This window comes from Melanotaenia boesemani, chromosome 5 (assembly GCF_017639745.1).
Source record: "Melanotaenia boesemani isolate fMelBoe1 chromosome 5, fMelBoe1.pri, whole genome shotgun sequence".
NCBI lineage: Eukaryota > Metazoa > Chordata > Actinopteri > Atheriniformes > Melanotaeniidae > Melanotaenia > Melanotaenia boesemani.
The window spans coordinates 13,163,479-13,187,309 of NC_055686.1; the positions used below are offsets into that span (position 1 = coordinate 13,163,479).

Consider the following 23,831-nt stretch of genomic DNA (forward strand, 5'->3'; position numbering starts at 1 on the left):
TCAGAAACTCACGTTTTTCCTAGTAAGAATTCTGTTTCAGATATCCAGAATGTTTATTTTAGATAGGAGGAATGTCATTTAGGATAGCCGGAAGTAAAAACGCAATACACATGAATGGGGAAAGTGACGTCATTTGTCCTAGTAAGAATGTCATTTTAGATAACTGAAATGTTCATTTGTCCTAGTAAGAATGTCATTTTAGATAACTGAAATGTTCATTTGTCCTAGTAAGAATGTCATTTTAGATATCTGAAATGTTCATTTTAACTAGGAAGAATTGAATTACTGATATCTGAAATACATATCCCAGTAAGCTAATGAATGTCAAAACTGCTTGCCATAGAATGTCTTTAATCACAATTGTCACTAGGAACACTGTAATTCTGAACAGGAAACAAGCAGTTCAGACGAGCAAGAAAATGATTCTAACTGGGAAGAATGCTTTAATGCTACCTAAAATAGAAATGTGGAGAGTCAGTTAGTCTTTTTTTATGTCAAAATGGTGCCCCACCATTCTGTCTCAAGATAACTAAAATATGTTTGTAGGTATCTGTAACTGCATTATTCCTAGACATAATTATAATTGTAGATAGCTGAAATGTAATTTTAACAAGTCATATTAGCAGTAGTTGACATCTGTAATGACATTGTTACTATTTAAAAAATATTGTAGATGTTTGAAATGATTTTATAGCTATCTGAAATGTATTTTTCATTTCTGATATCTGAAATGAAAATTATGACTAGAAACAATTGGATTCTGGATATCAGAAACTCTCATTTTTCCTAGTAAGAATACTGTTTCAGATATCCAGAATGTTTATTTTAGATAGGAGGAATGCCATTTAGGATAGCTGGAAGTAAAAACGCAATACACATGAATGGAGAATGTGACGTCATTTGTCCTAGTAAGAATGTCATTTTAGATATCTGAAATGTCCATTTTGACTAGGAAGAATTGAAATACAGATATCTGAAATACATATCCCGTTTACCTAATAAATGTCAAAACGGCTTGCCATAGAGGGACACCAGTCTGACCGTATACTGACCAACACTGCTGAATCCCAGAAAGATGTAGGGAATATGATGGACTTAAGATGAAACAACTGACTCAAAAATAAATCATACATGTAGAACCTTCTATTAAGTGTTTTAATTAATGTGATCATCTGACACTGTGCTGCGTTTTCTGTGAAATTAAGACCAATCTGTGTGTAAATGTGTGTGTGCTTCACTGCCAACATTGACGTATGTTAACGTCTTCAAGAGACATAAACAGAGAAAACTGATCAGTTTATGTTATGGTTGGGAAATTTGGCAGGAATTAAGTTAAATGTGGTTTAACTTTGTTGACCAGGTGTAAATCATCAGAACCAGCTAAGCGCTGGCTTCTTCCCACTCCCCTTGGACAAGGACTTATTTTAATTTTCATTCTTTTGTGTATTAATTTATATTCTTCTTTCTTCTTTTTATGTCTTTTGTTCAAATAAAAACTTTTAATCAATCAATCAAGGTCAATTGAAAATTGCGTGTGAAAACTGCAGTGCTTTCCTGTCCTCATGTCACATGATGTTTGTATTAGTGATGTGTTTTCATGTTGTGCAGGTTAAATGCATGTTCTTGAGCACTGTTCTTTCAGTTTAAGAATTTTGATTAATTTGTAATCCATTTACTATAAATTTTAAAAGATTTATTTTCATCTTGTATTTTTAAATGTACTAATTCATATATTTAATCATTTTATAAGCATTTTTTTAAGTATTTAATGCGTTTTATTCATATTTCATATTGCCATAGCATTAAAGATATTAATGCACACTGTACAACTGCCCTGTATGTTTTAGATGTGTTTAGATGTGTTCTCACACGCCTGATTCAGATTAATGAACTTCCTCATCAAGTTCTTTCCAAGCATAATGAGCCTTTTCATTCGGGTGCGTAAACATACTGGTTATCAGTGCAGCCGCACCATTTATCGTGAAAGTGTCCTTCACAGATAACTACAATAAAGGGTAGATGTCTCAATCGTGCAGCTGGCCAATGGAGTTAAATGTGTCCGCTGGTGACCATCTTGCCACAGTCATCTCGCTCACTCAGAACATTGTTTTTATATATGCACTTTATAAATATTCTTAACTTGCTCAATTTTATAGCGATGGTTTGGTTTGTTATAAACGGCAGAGATGTAGCGTTTGACAGCGCCTACTTATGAATAATATTTATGAATAATGATAATAAATAATCATAGACTCTAGAGCGGAGGTTTAATAAAAGACTTTCATATGAAAATAAACAGATAGGTGCAATGAAAATGCACACGCACAAGGTATTTATGTTAAATCAATATTTAGGCTACTAAAACTCAGCATACAGAATGACAATATTATTTTATATTCATTAGTGCTGTCAAAAATAACACGTTAACTAATTTATGTGATTAATTACGTTAAAATTTTTAACGCAATTAATGTACAGTGGCATGACAAGCCCCATACATCCATCTTTTCTCTTTTATGACGGTGGGACGTGGAGAGACACGATGGAAGAGTTCAGCTGGCTGGTTCTATGGATGGACTTGAGAATAAACACAGCATTAATGGAGCAACCCATGAATTCGCCACAGTGGAGAATGAGGTGTTTTAACACAGACTCTTTTCCCAGTGAGATGGTTTGACACCAGCACTCTTCCCGCATTCTTTTTTAAACTTGCGCTCGCTGCGTTTTGCACCGTGTCTGCTCTAGTGGCTCTCTGGTCATCTCTGTGCCGTGACAGCTGTCAGTGCTCAACTGATCTACTTTTGTTGCATTTGTTTATCGTTCAGCTGAGAAGGAGGAAAACTAGCGGTTCATGGTTCACACTGTCACATATTTACCCAAAAGTATTGTTTTTGGCAGGACCTTCTCTAACAACAGTTGGCTGGTGGTAGACAGGGTTTATACTTCAGATATGCAGGGGCAGGACTAGAAGTGTTCTGATGGGGAGCCAAGTCAGAGCACTGACCAGGAAAAGGGGGGCAGAAATTAAACCTTTTTTAGGTCTAGATTTTATGAAATATTGACCTGATTATTACTAAAGGGATCATCTAATGTAAAAATATGAAAGGAAAACTGTCTTTCATAAACAGCCAATGATCTATTTTCATCAACAGGTGTTTACTTTACAGGTGTCCTACTTTGCTGCAGGACTTTTATTGCTGGTGCACAAACACTTACACTTCAATGATAAAAGGTAAAACGTGTTTTTATCCATATCAGTTTTGTCAGTTTCTTCATCAATGTTGGCTGTTTAACTTCAGTTGTCACATCTGCTGGTATTGTGACAGAAATTTTTACCATGGAGACGGTTGGTAAGATGATATATGAATTCTGAATTATGATCTAAAACATGATAGAGATAATTTAGAACAACATATAGAAGTACATCACATGCTGCATTTACTGACATCTGACGTTTATCCAAGGGAAGGTCAGTTTCCCATATCCTATGGATAAGCAAGGAGAAAGTGTATACACACACACTGCATCATACAGAGAAAAAGTAATCTAATATTGTTATAATAGTTTCCAAACCAAACAACAACAAACCAGCAGACAACACAAGGACCAAGAAAAGAGAAAATCCAATTCCACCCATGCATAGGAGCGAGATATGCAGGCCAGTGATGATCGTTAATGCACGTTGGCTGCTCCAAGTTAGCCACTCGGTTCTCTAGTAAGATAATTTGCTTGTCTTTTTCTGCGTTCAGGAATTTAAGTTTTTTTACCACATCAACTAAGTCCAAAATTAAGAAATAGAGATGTGACATTCATGAACGAATTGATTCTTTTGAACGACTCTTTTAAATGAACAATGGGAACCGATTCACAGCTGTGAGCCGTTCATTTGCGAGTCATTCTTTTTATATACAAATTTTTGACACTGCCTTCATCAAATCAAATCAAATCAAACTTTATTTATAAAGCGCCTTTCATGCCATAGGCAACACAAAGTTCTTTACATAATTAAAAACATAAGAATAAAAACACTCAATGAAATCTTTCACAAAGTAACATGCACAAACGTATACACACACACACGCCAAGTCCAATCCCCAACCCCCTTCCAGCTAAAAATGACTGAATGAATAGTCACAACTCACAGTTTACTCTTTTTTTTTGTTTCACAGTTTATGGCAGAAGAAAAGCACTTACTGCCATGTAAATACACTGAGAGTAACTTCTAACTTCCTAGAGTGTGAAAACACCAGCTTATGTAGCATTTGCATACACAGTGTCTCCAGCCAGCTAAAATTTTACAGGACAAAAAGCAGAAGTGAAGGCATACACTTTTATTTCTCTTAATTGACAAAAAAAATTAAAATAAATAAAAAGTCTATTTCATGCCTTTGATAATTAATTAGAAAAATTTAAAATCACATTATTTATGGAATTTCAGAAAAGCATAAAATCTAAATAATTAGTGAGATTCATCATTTGATCTTTACACTGTGCAAAGACACAAAAATAATCAATTTCTACGTGTTTGTACAAACGCTGCTCTTTGGTACTGATTTATGAGACCAGAGAGTGTCTTCTTGAGTGAACGCCCTGCTTGTCCTCAAGTTTGGTAACTTCTGCTTTGCTTGCTTTTTCTTGAGATATTCAACACGCTAAGGCCCACATGTCAGCAGATTTTGATGTACTTGATAACACAGCAGTGAAGCAATTTTTTTTAGTTTCACTATATATGAGTAATACTTTCACTTTTGTCTCAAAATTAAACACTTTTAAATACATTAAAGAGAATTCTTAACTGAACGAAACCCTAATAGTGATGACAGTAAAAGGAAGTCTTCCAGATCATAGAAGAAAGAGATAAATACTTAACCCCAAACCACATACACATTTACACACACATGAACACTCACTTGTTTGTGTCTTTAGTTCATCACAATAATTGTAATGTAAGGGAACTTCTAGATGCAAAGTGTGCCAAAAGTGGAGGAGTAATTATTTTCTTATTGCTCCTGATCTGCTTTTACAGTAACAGACATCAAATTTGCCTCTTAAATACTTGAAAAAACAAAACAAAAACCTTGCTTCAGTAGCACAAGACACCAAGAGGAGATTACAATTTGTTGTAGTCAGTGTTGGGATAGTTACTCTAAAAAAGTAATTAGTTACTAGTTACTCATTATTTCTGTAAATAGTAATGGTATCACTTTACTAGTTACTGCATTTGAAAAGTAACATCACTACTTATTACTTTACATGGGGGAGTCGACAGGGGGCGCATGTCTCCTACAATGAACCCTGCAACTAGCTTGTTAATTTCTGTCTTACCGGCTGCTGCTCTCCAGGAAATGTTAAAAAAAGCTTAGCTTGTTTTGGCGGGTCGGCTGTTGAAGGACTCCTTCCACTGACCGGCGAGCAGGATCTTTCACCACAAGTTTGGACTGAAACTGGACTGAACTAAAAATAATGTGAATATCTCCACTGACCAAAAGCCCCTGTCTCCGTCTCCGTCTCCAGCTCCATTATCATTTCCTTGGTTAGCGCACAATCAGCTACATCACGCAAATCAATCTCTATGGCAACGTGTCCAGGCAAGCACACACACAGGCAGCAGCATGTGTGAACCACTTAAAACGGATCAGGACTTCACACATAGGAAAACAAGGCTTAAGTAATGCAGAAAAACGTGTTACTGTAGTCCAGTAAAGTAATTTTGTTACCAATCTGTTAAGTGTAACGCACTACTTTATTTCATTACCCACAAAAGTAATATCGTTACCCCCCAACACTGGTTGAAGTACACTCTGCTGGTGACTGACTGTCACCAATTTGCTGTCTTTATTTTTCATGAATTATTTGTTTGTACCTTTAAAGAAGAAACACGTTGTCTAAGCAGGTGGCGGATGCTCAAATTCTATAATTCAGACTGGGATAAATTAAAAGTTGGATGTGAGTGTGCAGGTGTTTCTTCAAATTTGTCAAGTATTCTGTAAGTAAAAATATTTGGTTAAAGATGTCTGACAAAGTGTAACTGTAGCACTATGTCTGTGTCTCAAGAAAAATCATGCTAGTTTTATAAAAAAAAACAAACAAACAAACAAACAAACAAACAAAAAACCACAAGGACCGGAAACAGGCCTTCAAGAAAAGACAGCGGTCCAGACTGTATGGGAGGATTTGACTTAGAAAGTTAGACACAATTATGAAAAAAAAGACAGATGAAAAAAATAAATATTACAAAACACCTGAACTGATAGTGGGAGTTGCTTAAACCAGAATGTGGCTGTTAACTTGGTTTCATATCCTCTTTTTTTTCAAGACTTACATAATTTGAAATGAAAATCTTATTCTTTTCAACATATTCTTTTGTCATAGTTGTTTAAAATGAAACCCAGTATGCTGACTTAAATATAGCAAGTTCTTCTGAAACCAGTGGCTTGCAAATGCTTCCAAGTTTAACACTGTTTTCTTTTTTAAAGCAATGATTCATATGTCACCACAGTAAACTGCAGTACAGAGGTTGTAATAGCTGTGGCAACAGCTTTAAAAATGCATCCATGTAGAGAAAAAGACAAGACTTTCTCATAATCCTTTACTAGTCACTCAATAGATCAATCTGACTAAAAGATCTGTGGGATTTTATTTTAAGTTGTTCGATAAAAGATAACTTTCTGATACATCATATGCAACAGAACACCTAAAATATAGAATTTCTACTGAATAAAAACTAAACAAAACAAAATAAAACAAAAACCAAAACAAAACCCAAACAAGAATCTAAATGATTAAGAAATAACTATAAATGTATTTTTGCATATCAGATCATTGCGCATCAAACTCTATTAGCTCTTCAATGTAAATTTCCTTTTACAAAGGTTGTGGTGTAGCAAAGGGCAAAAAAGTTTGTCACTTTGACACATCATTTTCTGAGAAGGCAATGTTCCTCTTGAGGTTTGAGACTTCCTTTTGTTGTATTTATACATTGAGTGCTTGAGTTGTGTGTTACAGAGACCACGCCAGGGCTGCCAGTAACAATTTAAACAAAGGAGTCCGGTAGGTGATTTCTTTTTTCTACATATGTGTCTACATATTTTTCTATTCTATTCTACTATTCTACAGTCATTTAGCAGACGCTTTTATCCAAAGCAACTTGCATTTGAGAATAAGACCAACACAAGCAAGAATTCAAACAAGATGGGACGTCATCATTAAGTGGTAGTCAGACTGCTGTGATTCCTGTTGGACCAAGGTGCTGTCATGTAGTGCTGGAGGCAGTGCTATTTTTATTTTTTTTGTAAGTCATTTAGTTTAAATACAAGATCACGAATTCATCAAACAATATTATCGTGGGCATAAGTGCACACAGCTTATCCAGTATTGTATATATTTTCAGTGTGATAATGCAAAAGAGGTCAAAGTTATACATTTTAAATATGCATTAAGACACATTTATGAAAACAAGGGTGGGCTAATCTGGACTAATGTTTGACATCTTGGCTATCACAGCTTCATTCTAATCTTTAAGTGCATTGAAAAATTAACAAGTAAAAAACTGAGAAACCTTGTGAATGCTTGAGTTTTTAAGTTGGCACAAAGCATTATAAAATCAGATCAAGCAGGTTAGTTACACAAGTGACCTTAAAATGACTGATAAAGGATGTGTAAAAAAACTAAAAAGACTCACAGTGGCAGCACATAAGCTGCAAAGAAAACAGTCTGTTCCTCTTTTAGTGCGACATTCAAATGGGCAGAAATTCTGTTCACACAGCTTTAGAAAAAAAAGAAAAAAGAAAAACTGTAAACAGTTATTGGTGGGTTTCAGCTGTTGTACAGTACAGATTTAGTGAAGTTTATCTTTCATCATTTCATATTTTACAAGGTGTTAACTTGTCAACTGCAAGTGGATTTGGTTTAGGTTTTAAACTTAAACCTAATTAGTCTCATTGTAACTAGAGGTCACATATTCAGTGAAATTGTGTAATTCCATCCTTCAAACCCGACTGACCTCCAAAAACCAAATGTGCTGTCTCTTAAATATGAACTATTTAGGCAATGTTATAATCTTATGTCCCTCTATGGAGTTAATTCTATTTTCAGAAGCACAAAATTACATTGATTATGTTACAGATTATGATTATGTTATGGTGACTATTTCAATGTTGAGTTTAGAGCAAAGCTGCATACAGCCTAGACGAGAGCTAGTGGAATAACATGCGCTTTTTGGTTAAATTAGACAACAATCTACATGGCTGTTAATAAAGTGGACCATTTACAACGTTTTGGCCACAAACTTACCTCTCAGTTGTGTAATAACCATAAGCTACAGGACCGATTAAGTTATTCATAACTGACAAACAGTTTAAGAATATATTTTTTTTAGGTAAATAGTTTCAAACAAGCATAAAAAACTGGCTAACAAAAGCCTAATGTATGTGCAACAACAACACGCCCATGTTTTTTACACCTCTGCTGTAGTTCTTGTTTATTCTATTCACACGTTTTACTAATTTTGACATGTGCAAATGAATTCTAGTTAAAAACAAACAAAAGTAACTTTTGCATCATGCTGGTTAACCATACTTTTATGATTCTATATGCAACAAACTGTTTATTGCAGTGCACTGTAAGTTATTAAGATAAAAATACCTAAGACATATTCCTTTTTACATCATTCCATTTTATTAGAGAACATATTAAATAGGATCTGACGTTATAACTTACTTTAAAGGTCCCTAGTTTAGAAATAAAAAAAAAATCTATTTTACCCTAATTGATTTTATTAATTAAATAATATATGCACTAATCTCTGTTACAGATCTCAGCAGTAAGAAGAAAAACCAGCCTTTGCTTGCATAATGATTTCTAACCCGAGCACAAATACCACCACTGGACAACCAAACCTCACATCCAACATGACTTCAATAAATTATTTCACCATTTCTCTCCATGGACTCGTCTCTACAATTGGCATCCTGGAAAACCTTCTAATCCTTGGAGTGGTGGGGTTCTGTGTTAAGCGTTCTGTTATCAGCATCTGGATCCTGAACCTTGCAGCCTCTGATCTGTTGGCCACGGCTTCCCTGCCCTTCTTTACCCTCTACATGGCCCGTGGTAACACCTGGACATTGGGTGCAACCTTCTGCCGCATCCATTCCTCCATTTTTTTTCTCAACATGTTTGTGAGTGCCTTCCTCTTGGCAGCCATTTCTTTGGACCGCTGCCTGGTGGTGCTAAAACCTGTCTGGGCCCAGAACCACAGAAGCATCAAACTAGTGGGGAAGATATGTGGAGGAATTTGGGCCTTCGCTGTAATCTGCATTATCCCCTTTTACATGTTCCGTGACACAATTCCCGTAAAAAAAAGCAAGATTCTCTGTTACTACAATTATTATAAATTTCTCCCTAGTGGGCAATACGATAAGGAAGCTTTGGTCAAACAGCGGAAAGAGGGTTTGGCTTTTATGAAGTTCTTTCTAGCCTTCCTGATTCCTCTCCTAATCATCATCTGTAGCTATGCAGCTGTGAATGTCAACTTGGCACGCAGAGGCTGTCGGAGGCCTTTCCATTTTGTTCGACTGGTAATAGCTGTAGTTGTGACCTTTTTTCTCTGCTGGGCTCCATACCACATCTTCATCATCATGGAGGTAATGACCCCCAGTGAAAATCCTGCACATAAGTTTGCAACCAAGAGTCTTCCAATTTCAGCAACTATTGGCTTCCTTAACAGTGTCCTCAACCCCATCCTGTATGTGTTCAGCTGCCCTGACTTGTGCCATAAGATCAGACACTCTCTTGGGGCAGTGATGGAAAGTGTACTGGCTGAAGATCTGGTAGAGCTAGCCAAGCGCCGCAGCACTATGCGAAGCTCCATCAGCACTTCCGAGTTTGCAATGAAGCCGAAGCGATCCATTCCAACTTCCACCTCTCTAAGTACGGAGGAGCAGGCTGAAAGGCTCATTAACATGAACTGAAAGAACCTATTTATATCCATAGTGTAGCAATAGTGTAGCTGGTATGTGAAGAAAACTTGATTTGTCCTCTGTCATTTTGCTGTGTCATGCTATGTGATAATGTAACAAGAAACTCAATTTCCCTGATATGCTCCACTTAGAATTTAAAGTTGATGTTTTTCTAGGGCCTGTTTTTGTCCCCTCTTCCCTTTTTAATGTTAATGTTTATAAGTTTATTTTAAACTACTTTAGATGTGTTTCAGAGTCATTCCTTCTTCTAGTAAGCTTTACATTTGGGATTTTTATTTCTTGTTTGTTTGTGCTGGTCACACTCTCAGATGAGCATTACCAGAAAAAGAAGCTTTGTTTTAAGAGTTTAGGCTCTTTAAATGCCTTAACTCTTCTACAATGTGCTTGATTAACATATTTTCCTGCATGAATTGTTTTATTTTCAACAAAGCAGCTAGAGCAGCCTAAACCATACTGTATATAACGAACATTTTTACTGTGGTAGTGCTAAAGAGCAAACAGCATTAAGGGTGGAACATACATTGATTTCAGTTTCATACTTGGCAAGATGAGCTGTAGGTCTCAAATGAAGGATGTTTCTCATGCTAGATATTATCAGGAGGTGCAGGTGCTGACACAAGCAACATTTTTGCAGGTACAAAGTGCTCTTATGTAAATGAATGTACTCATAAAGCTTTGTGTATATGATATTACTCAAAATCTGCATTGTGCATTAGTTTTATATCATTATATATATCATAATAAAATAATGAAAAAAAATCTAAAGAAAAAACTGATGTTGCAATGTCACATGTTGGACTTAAAAAGTTAGACACAATTATGAAAGAAAGACAGATGAAAAAATAAATATTACAAAAAGCCTGAACTGATAGTGGGAGTTGCTTAAATCAGAATCTGGCTGTTAACTTGGTTTCATATCCCCCCCTTTTTTTAAAGATTGACATAATTTGAAATGAAAATCTTATTCTTTTCAACATATTCTTTTGTCATAGTTGTTTAAAATGAAACCCAGTATGCTGACTTAAATATAGCAAGTTCTTCTGAAACCAGTGGCTTGCAAATGCTTCCAAGTTTAACACTGTTTTCTTTCTAAAGCAATGATTCATATGTCACCACAGTAAACTGCAGTACAGAGGTTGTAATAGCTGTGGCAACAGCTTTAAAAATGCAATCATGTAGAAAAAAGACAAGACTTTCTCATAATCCTTTACTAGTCACTCAATAGATAAACCTGACTAAAAGATCTGTGGGATTTCATCTTGAGTTGTTCGAAAAAAGATAATTTTGTGATACATCACATGCAACAGAACACCTAAAATATAGAATTTCTACTGAAACAAAACAAAACAAAACAAAACCCAAACAGAAATCTAAATGATTAAGAAATAACTATAAATGTATTTTGCATATCAGATCATTGTGCATCAAACTCTATTAGCTCTTCAATGTAAATTTCTTTTTATAAAGATTTGGTGTAACAAATGGCAAAAAAAGTTTGTCACTTTGACACATTTTCTGAGAAGGCAATGTTCCTCTTGAGGTTTGAGACTTCCTTTTGTTGTATTTATACATTGAGTGCTTGAGTTGTGCGTTACAGAGACCACGCCAGGGCTGCCAGTAACAATTTAAACAAAGGAGTCCGGTAGGTGATTTCTTTTTTCTACACAGTGTCTACATATTTTTCTATTCTATTCTACTATTCTACAGTCATTTAGCAGACGCTTTTATCCAAAGCAACTTGCATTTGAGAATTAGAACAACACAAGCAAGAATTCAAACAAGATGGGACGTCATCATTAAGTGGTAGTCAGACTGCTGTGATTCCTTTTGGACCAAGGTGCTGTCATGTAGTGCTGGAGGCAGTGCTAATTTATTTATTTATTTATTTCATTTTTTTTTTTTGTAAGTCATTTTGTTTAAATACAAGATCACGAATTCATCAAACAGTATCATCGTGGGCATAAGTGCACACAGCTTATTCAGTATTATATATATTTTCAGTGTGATAATGCAAAAGAGGTCAAACTTATACATTTTAAATATGCATTAAGACTCATTTATGAAAACAAGGGTGGGCTAATCTGGACTAATGTTTGACATCTTGGCTATCACAGCTTCATTCTAATCTTTAAGTGCATTGAAAAATTAACAAGTAAAAAACTGAGAAACCTTGTGAATGCTTGAGTTTTTAAGTTGGCACAAAGCATTATAAAATCAGATCAAGCAGGTTAGTTACACAAGTGACCTTAAAATGACTGATAAAGGATGTGTAACAAAACTAAAAAGACTCACAGTGGCAGCACATAAGCTGCAAAGAAAACAGTCTGTTCCTCTTTTAGTGCGACATTCAAATGGGCAGAAATTCTGTTCACACAGCTTTAGAAAAAAAAAGAAAAAAGAAAAACTGTAAACGGTTATTGGTGGGTTTCAGCTGTTGTACAGTACAGATTTAGTGAAGTTGTGTAATTCCATCCTTCAAACCCGACTGACCTCCAAAAACCAAATGTACTGTCACTTAAATATGAACTAGCAGTCATTTTATGACTACTTCAGGCAATGTTATAATCCTATGTCCCTCTATGGAGTTAATTCTATTTTCAGAAGCACAAAATTACATTGATTATGTTACAGATTATGATTATGTTATGGTGACTATTTCAATGTTGAGTTTAGAGCAAAGCTGCATACAGCCTAGAAGGGAGCAAGTGGAATAACATGCGCCATTTGGTTAAATTAGACAACAGTCTACATGGCTGTTAATAAAGTGGACCATTTACAATGTTTTGGCCACAAACTTACCTCCCAGTTGTGTAATAACCATAAGCTATAGGACCGATTAAGTTATTCATAACTGACAAACAGTTTAAGAACATATTTTTTTAGGTAAATAGTTTCAAACAAGCATAAAAAACTGGCTAACAAAAGCCTAATGTATGTGCAACAACAACACGCCCATGTTTTTTACACCTCTGCTGTAGTTCTTGTTTATTCTATTCACACGTTTTACTAATTTTGACATGTGCAAATGAATTCTAGTTAAAAACAAACAAAAGTAACTTTTGCATCATGTTGGTTAACCATACTTTTATGATTCTATATGTAACAAATTGTTTATTGCAGTGCACTGTAAGTTATTAAGATAAAAATACCTAAAACATATTCCTTTTTACATCATTCCATTTTATTAGAGAACATATTAAATAGGATCTGAAGTTATAACTTACTTTAACAGTACCTAGCTTAGAAAAAAAAAATCAATTTTCCCCCAATTTATTTTATTAATTAAATAATATATGCACTAATCTCTGTTACAGATCTCAGCAGTAAGAAGAAAAACCAGCCTTTGCTTGCATAATGATTTCTAACCCGAGCACAAATACCACCACTGGACAACCAAACCTCACATCCAACATGACTTCAATAAATTATTTCACCATTTCTCTCCATGGACTCGTCTCTACAATTGGCATCCTGGAAAACCTTCTAATCCTTGGAGTGGTGGGGTTCTGTGTTAAGCGTTCTATTATCAGCATCTGGATCCTGAACCTTGCAGCCTCTGATCTGTTGGCCACGGCTTCCCTGCCCTTCTTTACCCTCTACATGGCCCGTGGTAACACCTGGACATTGGGTGCAACCTTCTGCCGCATCCATTCCTCCATTTTTTTTCTCAACATGTTTGTGAGTGCCTTCCTCTTGGCAGCCATTTCTTTGGACCGCTGCCTGGTGGTGCTAAAACCTGTCTGGGCCCAGAACCACAGAAGCATCAAACTAGTGGGGAAGATATGTGGAGGAATTTGGGCCTTCGCTGTAATCTGCATTATCCCCTTTTACATGTTCCGTGACACAATTCCCGTAAAAAAAAGCAAGATTCTCTGTTACTACAATTATTATAAATTTCTCCCTAGTGGGCAATACGATAAGGAAGCTTTGGTCAAACAGCGGAAAGAGGGTTTGGCTTTTATGAAGTTCTTTCTAGCCTTCCTGATTCCTCTCCTAATCATCATCTGTAGCTATGCAGCTGTGAATGTCAGCTTGGCACGCAGAGGCTGTCGGAGGCCTTTCCATTTTGTTCGACTGGTAATAGCTGTAGTTGTGACCTTTTTTCTCTGCTGGGCTCCATACCACATCTTCATCATCATGGAGGTAATGACCCCCAGTGAAAATCCTGCACATAAGTTTGCAACCAAGAGTCTTCCAATTTCAGCAACTATTGGCTTCCTTAACAGTGTCCTCAACCCCATCCTGTATGTGTTCAGCTGCCCTGACTTGTGCCATAAGATCAGACACTCTCTTGGAGCAGTGATGGAAAGTGTACTGGCTGAAGATCTGGTAGAGCTAGCCAGGCGTCGCAGCACCATGCGGCACTCCATCAGTTTGCAATGAAGCCGAAGCGATCCATTCCAACTTCCACCTCTCTAAATACGGAGGGGCAGGCTGAAAGGCTCAGTAATATGAACTGAAACAACCTATTTATATCCATAGTGTAGCAATAGTGTAGCTGGTATGTGAAGAAAACTTGATTTGTCCTCTGTCATTTTGCTGTGTCATGCTATGTGATAATGTGACAAGAAACTCCATTTCCCTGATATGCTCCACTTAGAATTTAAAGTTGATGTTTTTTCTAGGGCCTGTTTTTGTCCCCTCTTCCCTTTTTAATGTTAATGTTTATAAGTTTATTTTAAACTACTTTAGATGTGTTTCAGAGTCATTCCTTCTTCTAGTAAGCTTTACATTTGGGATTTTTATTTCTTGTTTGTTTGTGCTGGTCACACTCTCAGATGAGCATTACCAGAAAAAGAAGCTTTGTTTTAAGAGTTTAGGCTCTTTAAATGCCTTAACTCTTCTACAATGTGCTTGATTAACATATTTTCCTGCATGAATTGTTTTATTTTCAACAAAGCAGCTAGAGCAGCCTAAACCATACTGTATATAACGAACATTTTTACTGTGATAGTGCTAAAGAGCAAACAGCATTAAGGGTGGAACATACATTGATTTCAGTTTCACACTTGGCAAGATGAGCTGTAGGTCTCAGATGAAGGATGTTTCTCATGCTAGATATTATCAGGAGGTGCAGGTGCTGACACAAGCAACATTTTTGCAGGTACAAAGTGCTCTTATGTAAATGAATGTACTCATAAAGCTTTGTGTATATGATATTACTCAAAATCTGCATTGTGCATTAGTTTTATTTCATTCAAGTGCTATCTTTTAATAAAATAATAAAAAAAATCTATAGAACAAAATTCTGATGTTGCAATGTCACATGTGTCTTGCAGTCATTTCACCAAAGTGACACTTGTGTTTCTACAGATATTCACACCACAATTTCCTAAATGACTGACAGGAAAGAAGCGTTTGAAAAAATGTCAATCGTTGTAAACAAAAACACAAAGAATAGTTTTGTGAGTTTTCCATTGTGGTTCTTTTCCACGTTCTTGAAATAGTCAAAAGAAATAAATATTGTAAATAGATGGTCAGAAAATGACTAGGTTTTATTCCATTTGTCTGTATTTGCCCTCTTGATACCACAGCAGATTCAAATGTGCAGTTTTGATAAGTTTAAAATGGCAGATTTTAGTTTCAAAGTAGCAAAAGTTACAATCAAATCACTTGAAGATTTTTGCATTATATTGAAGCTAAATGTAGATGACCACAAAAGACTAAAACGGAGAAAATTTCTACAAATAAACATACAGAAATATTCTGAGAAACTAGTATTATAGTTCACATTGCATATTGTAAAAAACTAAATGCATAAATTTCAACTGGGTGGCAAAACTGCTTTGACTTAACAGGAATTACATGTGTGGTCTATAGCCCAGTTTAAATAGCTAGTAAGGTATTTTCTCTGGTTTCACTCTCCCTCTGAGTGTCAAGGCGATATCTGGTGCTCATGGTTATATTTTTGTGGTTGTTTTGCCCTCTTCCCAAACAGGGTAGAGACCTTTGCAGCTCCAGCCGAGCATCAGGGCACAGAAAGATGTAGAAGAGGGGATCTAGCAGGGTGTTGAGGCTGGTCAGACCATAGCACAGGTGATAGATGAGGAAAATGGAGCGCTCAAATCCACATGGCTCATCAGTCTGCAGAAAAGAAACAAATCTATATCCGCCCACGAGGTGGTAGGGACCAAAGACTGCAATGAAGTTGACAGTTATCACGACAAGGATTCCTACAATTTTGTGCTGCTCATGATCGGAGAGAGAAGGGGACTGGCGAAGTGTCACCTTTTTTAGGTCTAAATTTTATGAAATATTGACCTGATTATTACTAAAGTGATCATCTAATGTAAAAATATGAAGGAAAAACTGTCTTTCATAAACAGCCAATGATCTATTTTCATCAACAGGTGTTTACTGTGGGTGATGCTGCTGTAGGACTTTTATCGCTTACACTTACACTTCAATGATAAAAGGATAAAAGGTAAAACGTGTTTTTATCCATATCAGTTTTGTCAGTTTCTTCATCAATGTTGGCTGTTTAACTTCAGTTGTCACATCTGCTGGTATTGTGACAAAAATTTTCACCATGTAGACGATTGGTAAGATGATATATGAATTCTGAATTATGATCTAAAACACGATAGAGATAATTTAGAACATATAAAAGTACATTACATGCTGCATTTACTGACATCTGACGTTTATCCAAGGGAAGGTCAGTTGCAGTAAATATTTGTAGCATTGGTCCTTTCTGTTGATACAATACAGTAAAAATGTAAATAAATAAAATAAATAAAAGTAAAAAAAAACTCACCAATCATGAGCAATTTGAAAGCTGTGTTTCAGCTGCTCACTGGAAAAGAAATTGCAGTTGACATCCTCACCAATAATTAATAATTACACTTTATAATCATCCTGTTTCCCATATCTTATGGATGAGCAAGGAGAAAGTGTATACACACACACGGCATCATTGTTACAGTCTGTCCTTTTCCTTTCAGTCAGTCACTCCTCGTTTGCCTGATTCTCCACACCAGTTCTGGATACACTCATCAGCATTAACCCAACCAGTCACACCTGTTCCCTATTGACTCTCCGGTCCTTATATACTCCACCAGTTCAATTACTCCTGGTCGGACCTTGAACCATTCACCTAATGGACTCACTCCCGTTCCGATTCCTCACCTCTGTATCGGTAACAGTATGTTTATCTTCAATATACCAGTCTGAATAAACCTGTTAACGTTCCCTTGTCTCCCTGGAGTCCTTGTGTAACAATCATACAGAGAAAAAGTAATTTAATATTATAATAGTTTCCAAACCAAACAACAACAAACCAGCAGACAACACAAGGACCAAAAAAAGAGTAAATCCAATTACCCCCATGCATAGGAGCGAGATATGCAGGCCAGTGATCATTCATCCACGTTGGCTGCCCCAAGTTAGCCACTCGGTTCTCTAGTAAGATAATTTGCTTGTCTTTTTGTGCGTTCAGGAATTTTCAGGAAAGTTTTTTCACCACATCAACTAAGTCCAAAATTAAGAAATAGAGATGTGACGTTCATGAACGAATCGATTCTTTTGAATCACTCTTTTAATTGAACAATGGGAACCGATTCACAGCTGTGAGCCTTTCATTTGCGAGCCATTCTTTATACATAAAAATTTTTGACACTGCCTTCATCAAATCAAATGAAACTTTATTTATAAAGCGCGTTTCATGCCATAGGCAACACAAAGTTCTTTACATGATTAGAAACATAAGAATAAAAACACTCAATGACATCTTTCACACAGTCACACGCACACACGTATACACACACACCAAGCCCAATCCCCAACCCCCTTCCAGCTAAAAATGACTGAATGAATAAATGAATAAGTAAATAAGTAGTACAGCTGGGTAAAATGAAAATAAAATACATAACATTTGTGACTTCGAAGTCTGATGTCCAACACGCTCCATTCATGTGAAGCATCTATGGGCAGAGAATATTGTTTGGAAACAAATACTGTGAGTTCTATCCAAAACATTTACTAGAATTTGCACTGACTGCTCAGGTCTATCCTTTATGTATATATTTCCTATAATTTTTTAATCTTGTATAGTAGATTTCATATAGGTACATATTTTGATTGTTTGTCATATATATTGTGAAATTTTGTAAGATATTGTGAGAACGAGCCAGTGTTTTGAATGGCTCTTTGAAAGGAACAGCTCCTCAAGATCCAGCTCACTTCAAAGAGCCATAAATCCCATCTCTAGCTGATACACACTCTACAGGCATAAATAAAACCAGTGACCCACCTTTGCGATCCTGATGTCTTCTCTGCCAGGTAATTATGACTTGGACTGGCAGAAGACAGAGAGCTCCTTCCTGGGTGCTGCGCCCTGGGTGATGGTGCTGCATTGTGCCCCCCTGCTGGAAAAAAGCCAGCGGTTCTCTGCCCACGCTGTCCGGCCTTTCCCCGTCATCCTGTTTAGCTCCTATCCCTCTATTATGTTATTTGTTTTTCCCTGTTTTGACTTTTCTCTGCGCTTATATACTTTTAGGGAGGTGTCAAGGAACAACTTTGTTGCTCACAGTTTACTCTTTTTTGTGTTTCACAGTTTGTGACAGAAGAAAAGCACTTACTGCCATGTAAATACACTGATATAGTAACTTCATTGAGTGTGAAAACACCAGCTTATGTAGCATTTGCATACAGTGTCTCCAGCCAGCTAAAGTGTTACAGGACAAAAAGCAGAAGTGAAGGCATACACTTTTATTGCTCTTAAGTGACAAAAAAAAAAAAAAAAAAAGTATTTCATGCCTTTGATAATTAATGACAAAAATTTTAAATCACATTATTTATGGAATTTCAGAAAAGCATAAAATCTAAATAATGAGACTCATCATTTGATATACTGTACATGTTGTAACTGCTCACACATTTTTCAAAGCATCTGCCCAGCAGATGTCAGTGTTAATCCAGGGCAGAATCAAATACAATAAAGATGTTTTACATCTTTACACTGTGCAAAGACACAAAAATAATCAATTTATACATGTTTGTACAAACGCCGCTCTTTGGTACTGATTTATGAGACCAGAGAGTGTCTTCTTGAGTGAACGCCCTGCTTGTCCTCAAGTTTGGTAACTTCTGCTTTGCTTGCTTGTTCTTGAGATATTCAACACGCTAAGGCCCACATGTCAGCAGATTTTGATGTACTTGATAACACAGCAGTGAAGCAGTTTTACACAATATGTAAGACAGTTATTAGTTTCACTACATATGAGTAATACTTTAACTTTTGTCTGAAAATTAAACACTTTTAAATACATTAAAAAGAATTCTTAACTTCATATAAGAACGAAACCTTAATAGTGATGACAGTAAAAGGAAGTCTTCCAGATCATAGAAGAAAGAGATAAATACTTAACCCCAAACCACATACACATTTACACACACATGAACACTCACTTGTTTGTGTCTTTAGTTCATCACAATAATTGTAATGTAAGGGAACTTCTAGATGCGAAGTGTGCCAAAAGAGGAGGAGTAATTATTTTCTTATTGCTCCTGATCTGCTTTTACAGTAACAGACATCAAATTTGCCTCTTAAATACTTGAAAAAACAAAACAAAACAAAACAAAAACCTTGCTTCAGTAGCACAAGACACCAAGAGGAGATTACAATTTGTTGTAGTCAGTGTTGGGATAGTTACTCTACAAAAGTAATTAGTTACTAGTTACTCATTATTTCTATAAATAGTAATGGTATTACTTTACTAGTTACTGCATTTGAAAAGTAACATCACTACTTATTACTTTACATTTCTTAATTCAAGTAGACATGGACAAATATCATAGCTGAATCATCTCTGCCTGTCTGTATAGTGTTGACTGTATATTGTAAACAAAATGGCTTTAAAACCATAAGAACAACATCCCTGTCTGTGGGAAGAAATGGCCACACACTCTTAATTATTTTATCTAGTATTTTTTCTAAACCTGGGCGATTCAGTAGTCGACAGGGGGCGCATGTCTCCTACAATGAACCCTGCAACTAGCTTGTTAATTTCTGTCTTACCGGCTGCTGCTCTCCAGGAAATGTTGAAAAAAGCTTAGCTTGTTTTGGCGGGTCGGCTGAAGGACTCCTTACACTGACCGGCGAGCAGGATCTTTCACCACAAGTTTGGACTGAAACTGGACTGAACTAAAAATAATGTGAATATCGCCACTGACCAAAAGCCCCTGTCTCCGTCTCCAGCTCCATTATCATTTCCTTGGTTAGCGCACAATCAGCTACATCACGTCAATTAATCTCTATGGCAACGTGTCCAGGCAAGCACACACACAGGCAGCAGCATGTGTGAACCACTTAAAACGGATCAGGACTTCACACACAGGAAAACAAGGCTCGAGTAACGCAGAAAAACGCGTTACTGTAGTCCAGTAAAGTAATTTCGTTATTTGTTTGTACCTTTAAAGAAGAAACACGTTGTCTAAGCAGGTAGCGGATGCTAAAATTCTACAATTCAGACTGGGATAAATTAAAAGTTGGATGTGAGTGTGCAGGTGTTTCTTCAAATTTGTCAAGTATTCTGTAAGTAAAGACATTTGGTTAAAGATGTCTGACAAAGTGTAACTGTAGCACTATGTCTGTGTCTCAAGAAAAATCATGCTAGTTTTATAAAAAAAAACAAACAAACAAACAAACAAACAAACAAAAAACCACAAGGACAGGAAACAGGCCTTCAAGAAAAGACAGCAGTCCAGACTGTATGGGAGGATTTGACTTAAAAAGTTTGACACAATTATGAAAAGAAAGAGGGATAAAAAAAAAAAAAATTACAAAACACCTGAACTGATAGTGGGAGTTGCTTAAACCAGAATCTGGCTGTTAACTTGGTTTCATATCCTCTTTTTTTTCAAGACTTACATAATTTGAAATGAAAATCTTATTCTTTTCAACATATTCTTTTGTCATAGTTGTTTAAAATGAAACCCAGTATGCTGACTTAAATATAGCAAGTTCTTCTGAAACCAGTGGCTTGCAAATGCTTCCAAGTTTAACACTGTTTTCTTTTTAAAGCAATGATTCATATGTCACCACAGTAAACTGCAGTACAGAGGTTGTAATAGCTGTGGCAACAGCTTTAAAAATGCATCCATGTAGAGAAAAAGACAAGACTTTCTCATAATCCTTTACTAGTCACTCAATAGATCAATCTGACTAAAAGATCTGTGGGATTTTATTTTAAGTTGTTCGATAAAAGATAACTTTCTGATACATCATATGCAACAGAACACCTAAAATATAGAATTTCTACTGAATAAAAACTAAACAAAACAAAATAAAACAAAAACCAAGACAAAACCCAAACAAGAATCTAAATGATTAAGAAATAACTATAAATGTATTTTGCAGATCAGATCATTGTGCATCAAACTCTATTAGCTCTTCAATATAAATTTCCTTTTACAAAGGTTGTGGTGTAGCAAATGGCAAAAAAGTTTGTCACTTTGACACATCATTTTCTGAGAAGGCAATGTTCCTCTTGAGGTTTGAGACTTCCTTTTGTTGTATTTATACATTGAGTGCTTGAGTTGTGTGTTACAGAGACCACGCCAGGGCTGCCAGTAACAATTTAAACAAAGGAGTCCGGTAGGTGTTTTTTTTTTTTCTACACAGTATATACATATTCTTCAATTCTATTCTACTATTCTACAGTCATTTAGCAGGTGCTTTTATCCAAAGCAACTTGCATTTGAGAATAAGAACAACACAAGCAAGAATTCAAACAAGATGGGACGTCATCATTAAGTGGTAGTCAGACTGCTGTGATTCCTGTTGGACCAAGGTGCTGTCATGTAGTGCTGGACGCAGTGCTAATTTTTTTTTTTTTGTTTTTTTTTGTAAGTCATTTTGTTTAAATACAAGATCACGAATTCATCAAACAATATCAACTTGGGCATAAGTGCACACAGCGTATCCAGTATTGTATATATTTTCAGGGAGATTATGCAAAAGAGGTCAAAGTTATACATTTTAACCCCTTACGATGCAGACGTACCGGTCCCAGTATGACTACTAATCAACAACACTGCAGCCATGTGTGCAAACCCCTCTGTCATGAATGCCCACAATATACACATCAAATGAAAGCTCAAAGTCTCGTCTTTCCGATGATATAAACCATTTTGACATGCAACAACCACAGCGCTAACACTAAAGCCTTTTTTACAGAAAAGCAGAAAGTTTAAATGTTGACTTTCCTTACCTATGAGGGCTCTCTATAGGTCAAACATCAATATTTCCCATCAAGATTGGCCTCATTCTGTCTCTCATTACAGGTTAGGCGAGGACAAAAAATATTTTTTTTCTGTGTGTTCTAAAGTGTATAACTTTTTATTAGTAATACTTACTGTGATTCTGATTGCTGTGGGTGAAACTAGAGAGTGTTACCTTTACAAAGGGCCCAAGCCTGTACTTACAATCCAGAGGGTTCAATAACAGCAGTAATTTAAATATGGAGAGGTCATATTACAGGCGTTTTTGCCAAAATGACCCCTTGCTTGATAGAGGGGTTAAATATGCATGAAGACACATTTATGAAAACAAGGGTGGGCTAATCTGGACTAATGTTTGACATCTTGGCTATCACAGCTTCATTCTAATCTTTAAGTGTATTGAAAAATTAACAAGTAAAAAACTGAGAAACCTTGTAAATGCTTGAGTTTTTAAGTTGGCACAAAGCATTATAAAATCAGATCAAGCAGGTTAGTTACACAAGTGACCTTAAAATGAATGATAAAGGATGTGTAAAAAAACTAAAAAGACTCACAGTGGCAGCACATAAGCTGCAAAGAAAACAGTCTGTTCCTCTTTTAGTGCGACATTCAAATGGGCAGAAATTCTGTTCACACAGCTTTAGAAAAAAAAGAAAAAAGAAAAACTGTAAACAGTTATTGGTGGGTTTCAGCTGTTGTACAGTACAGATTTAGTGAAGTTTATCTTTCATCATTTCATATTTTACAAGGTGTTAACTTGTCAACTGCAAGTGGATTTGGTTTAGGTTTTAAATGTAATTGGTCTCATTGTAACTAGAGGTCGTATATTTAGTGAAATTGTATAATTCCATCCTTCAAACCCGACTGACCTCCAAAACCAAAAGTGCTGTCTCTTAAATAGGATCTGACGTTATAACTTACTTTAAAGGTCCCTAGCTTAGAAATAAAAAAAATCTATTTTATCCTAATTGATTTTATTAATTAAATAATATATGCATTAATCTCTGTTACAGATCTCAGCAGTAAGAAGAAAAACCAGCCTTTGCTTGCATAATGATTTCTAACCCGAGCACAAATACCACCACTGGACAACCAAACCTCACATCCAACATGACTTCAATAAATTATTTCACCATTTCTCTCCATGGACTCGTCTCTACAATTGGCATCCTGGAAAACCTTCTAATCCTTGGAGTGGTGGGGTTCTGTGTTAAGCGTTCTGTTATCAGCATCTGGATCCTGAACCTTGCAGCCTCTGATCTGTTGGCCACGGCTTCCCTGCCCTTCTTTACCCTCTACATGGCCCGTGGTAACACCTGGACATTGGGTACAACCTTCTGCCGCATCCATTCCTCCATTTTTTTTCTCAACATGTTTGTGAGTGCCTTCCTCTTGGCAGCCATTTCTTTGGACCGCTGCCTGGTGGTGCTAAAACCTGTCTGGGCCCAGAACCACAGAAGCATCAAACTAGTGGGGAAGATATGTGGAGGAATTTGGGCCTTCGCTGTAATCTGCATTATCCCCTTTTACATGTTCCGTGACACAATTCCCATAGAAACAGGCCAGATTCTCTGTTACTACAATTATTATAAATTTCTCCCTAGTGGGCAATACGATCAGGAAGCTTTGGTC

The 23,831-nt window shown here is 36.2% G+C and overlaps 3 protein-coding genes across 3 annotated transcripts in view; all 3 read left to right on the forward strand.

Moving 5' to 3' along the window:
- The first annotated feature begins 6,923 nt into the window (after positions 1-6,923).
- Positions 6,924-10,680, forward strand: LOC121639445 (prostaglandin D2 receptor 2-like). The gene is made up of 2 exons (XM_041984669.1): positions 6,924-7,050; positions 8,813-10,680. Exon 2 carries the CDS (start codon positions 8,853-8,855, stop codon positions 9,966-9,968), a length of 1,116 nt encoding a protein of 371 aa, XP_041840603.1. The 5' UTR covers positions 6,924-7,050; positions 8,813-8,852; the 3' UTR covers positions 9,969-10,680.
- A 130-nt stretch (positions 10,681-10,810) lies between these two features.
- Positions 10,811-15,150, forward strand: LOC121639448 (prostaglandin D2 receptor 2-like). Its single transcript, XM_041984673.1, has 2 exons — positions 10,811-11,619; positions 13,292-15,150. The coding sequence occupies exon 2, from the start codon at positions 13,332-13,334 to the stop codon at positions 14,358-14,360; it is 1,029 nt and encodes a 342-aa protein (XP_041840607.1). The 5' UTR covers positions 10,811-11,619; positions 13,292-13,331; the 3' UTR covers positions 14,361-15,150.
- Positions 15,151-21,446: 6,296 nt separating this feature from the next.
- The window catches only part of LOC121639447 (prostaglandin D2 receptor 2-like), a 3,846-nt gene continuing 1,461 nt past the window's right edge, over positions 21,447-23,831 (forward strand). Inside the window, exons 1-2 of the mRNA XM_041984671.1 lie at positions 21,447-21,573; positions 23,213-23,831. The exon at positions 23,213-23,831 is cut by the window's right edge and continues 1,461 nt beyond it. Of these exons, the coding sequence (XP_041840605.1) occupies positions 23,253-23,831 (579 nt within the window). The 5' untranslated portion in view covers positions 21,447-21,573; positions 23,213-23,252. The remainder of the gene's footprint in view (positions 21,574-23,212) is intronic.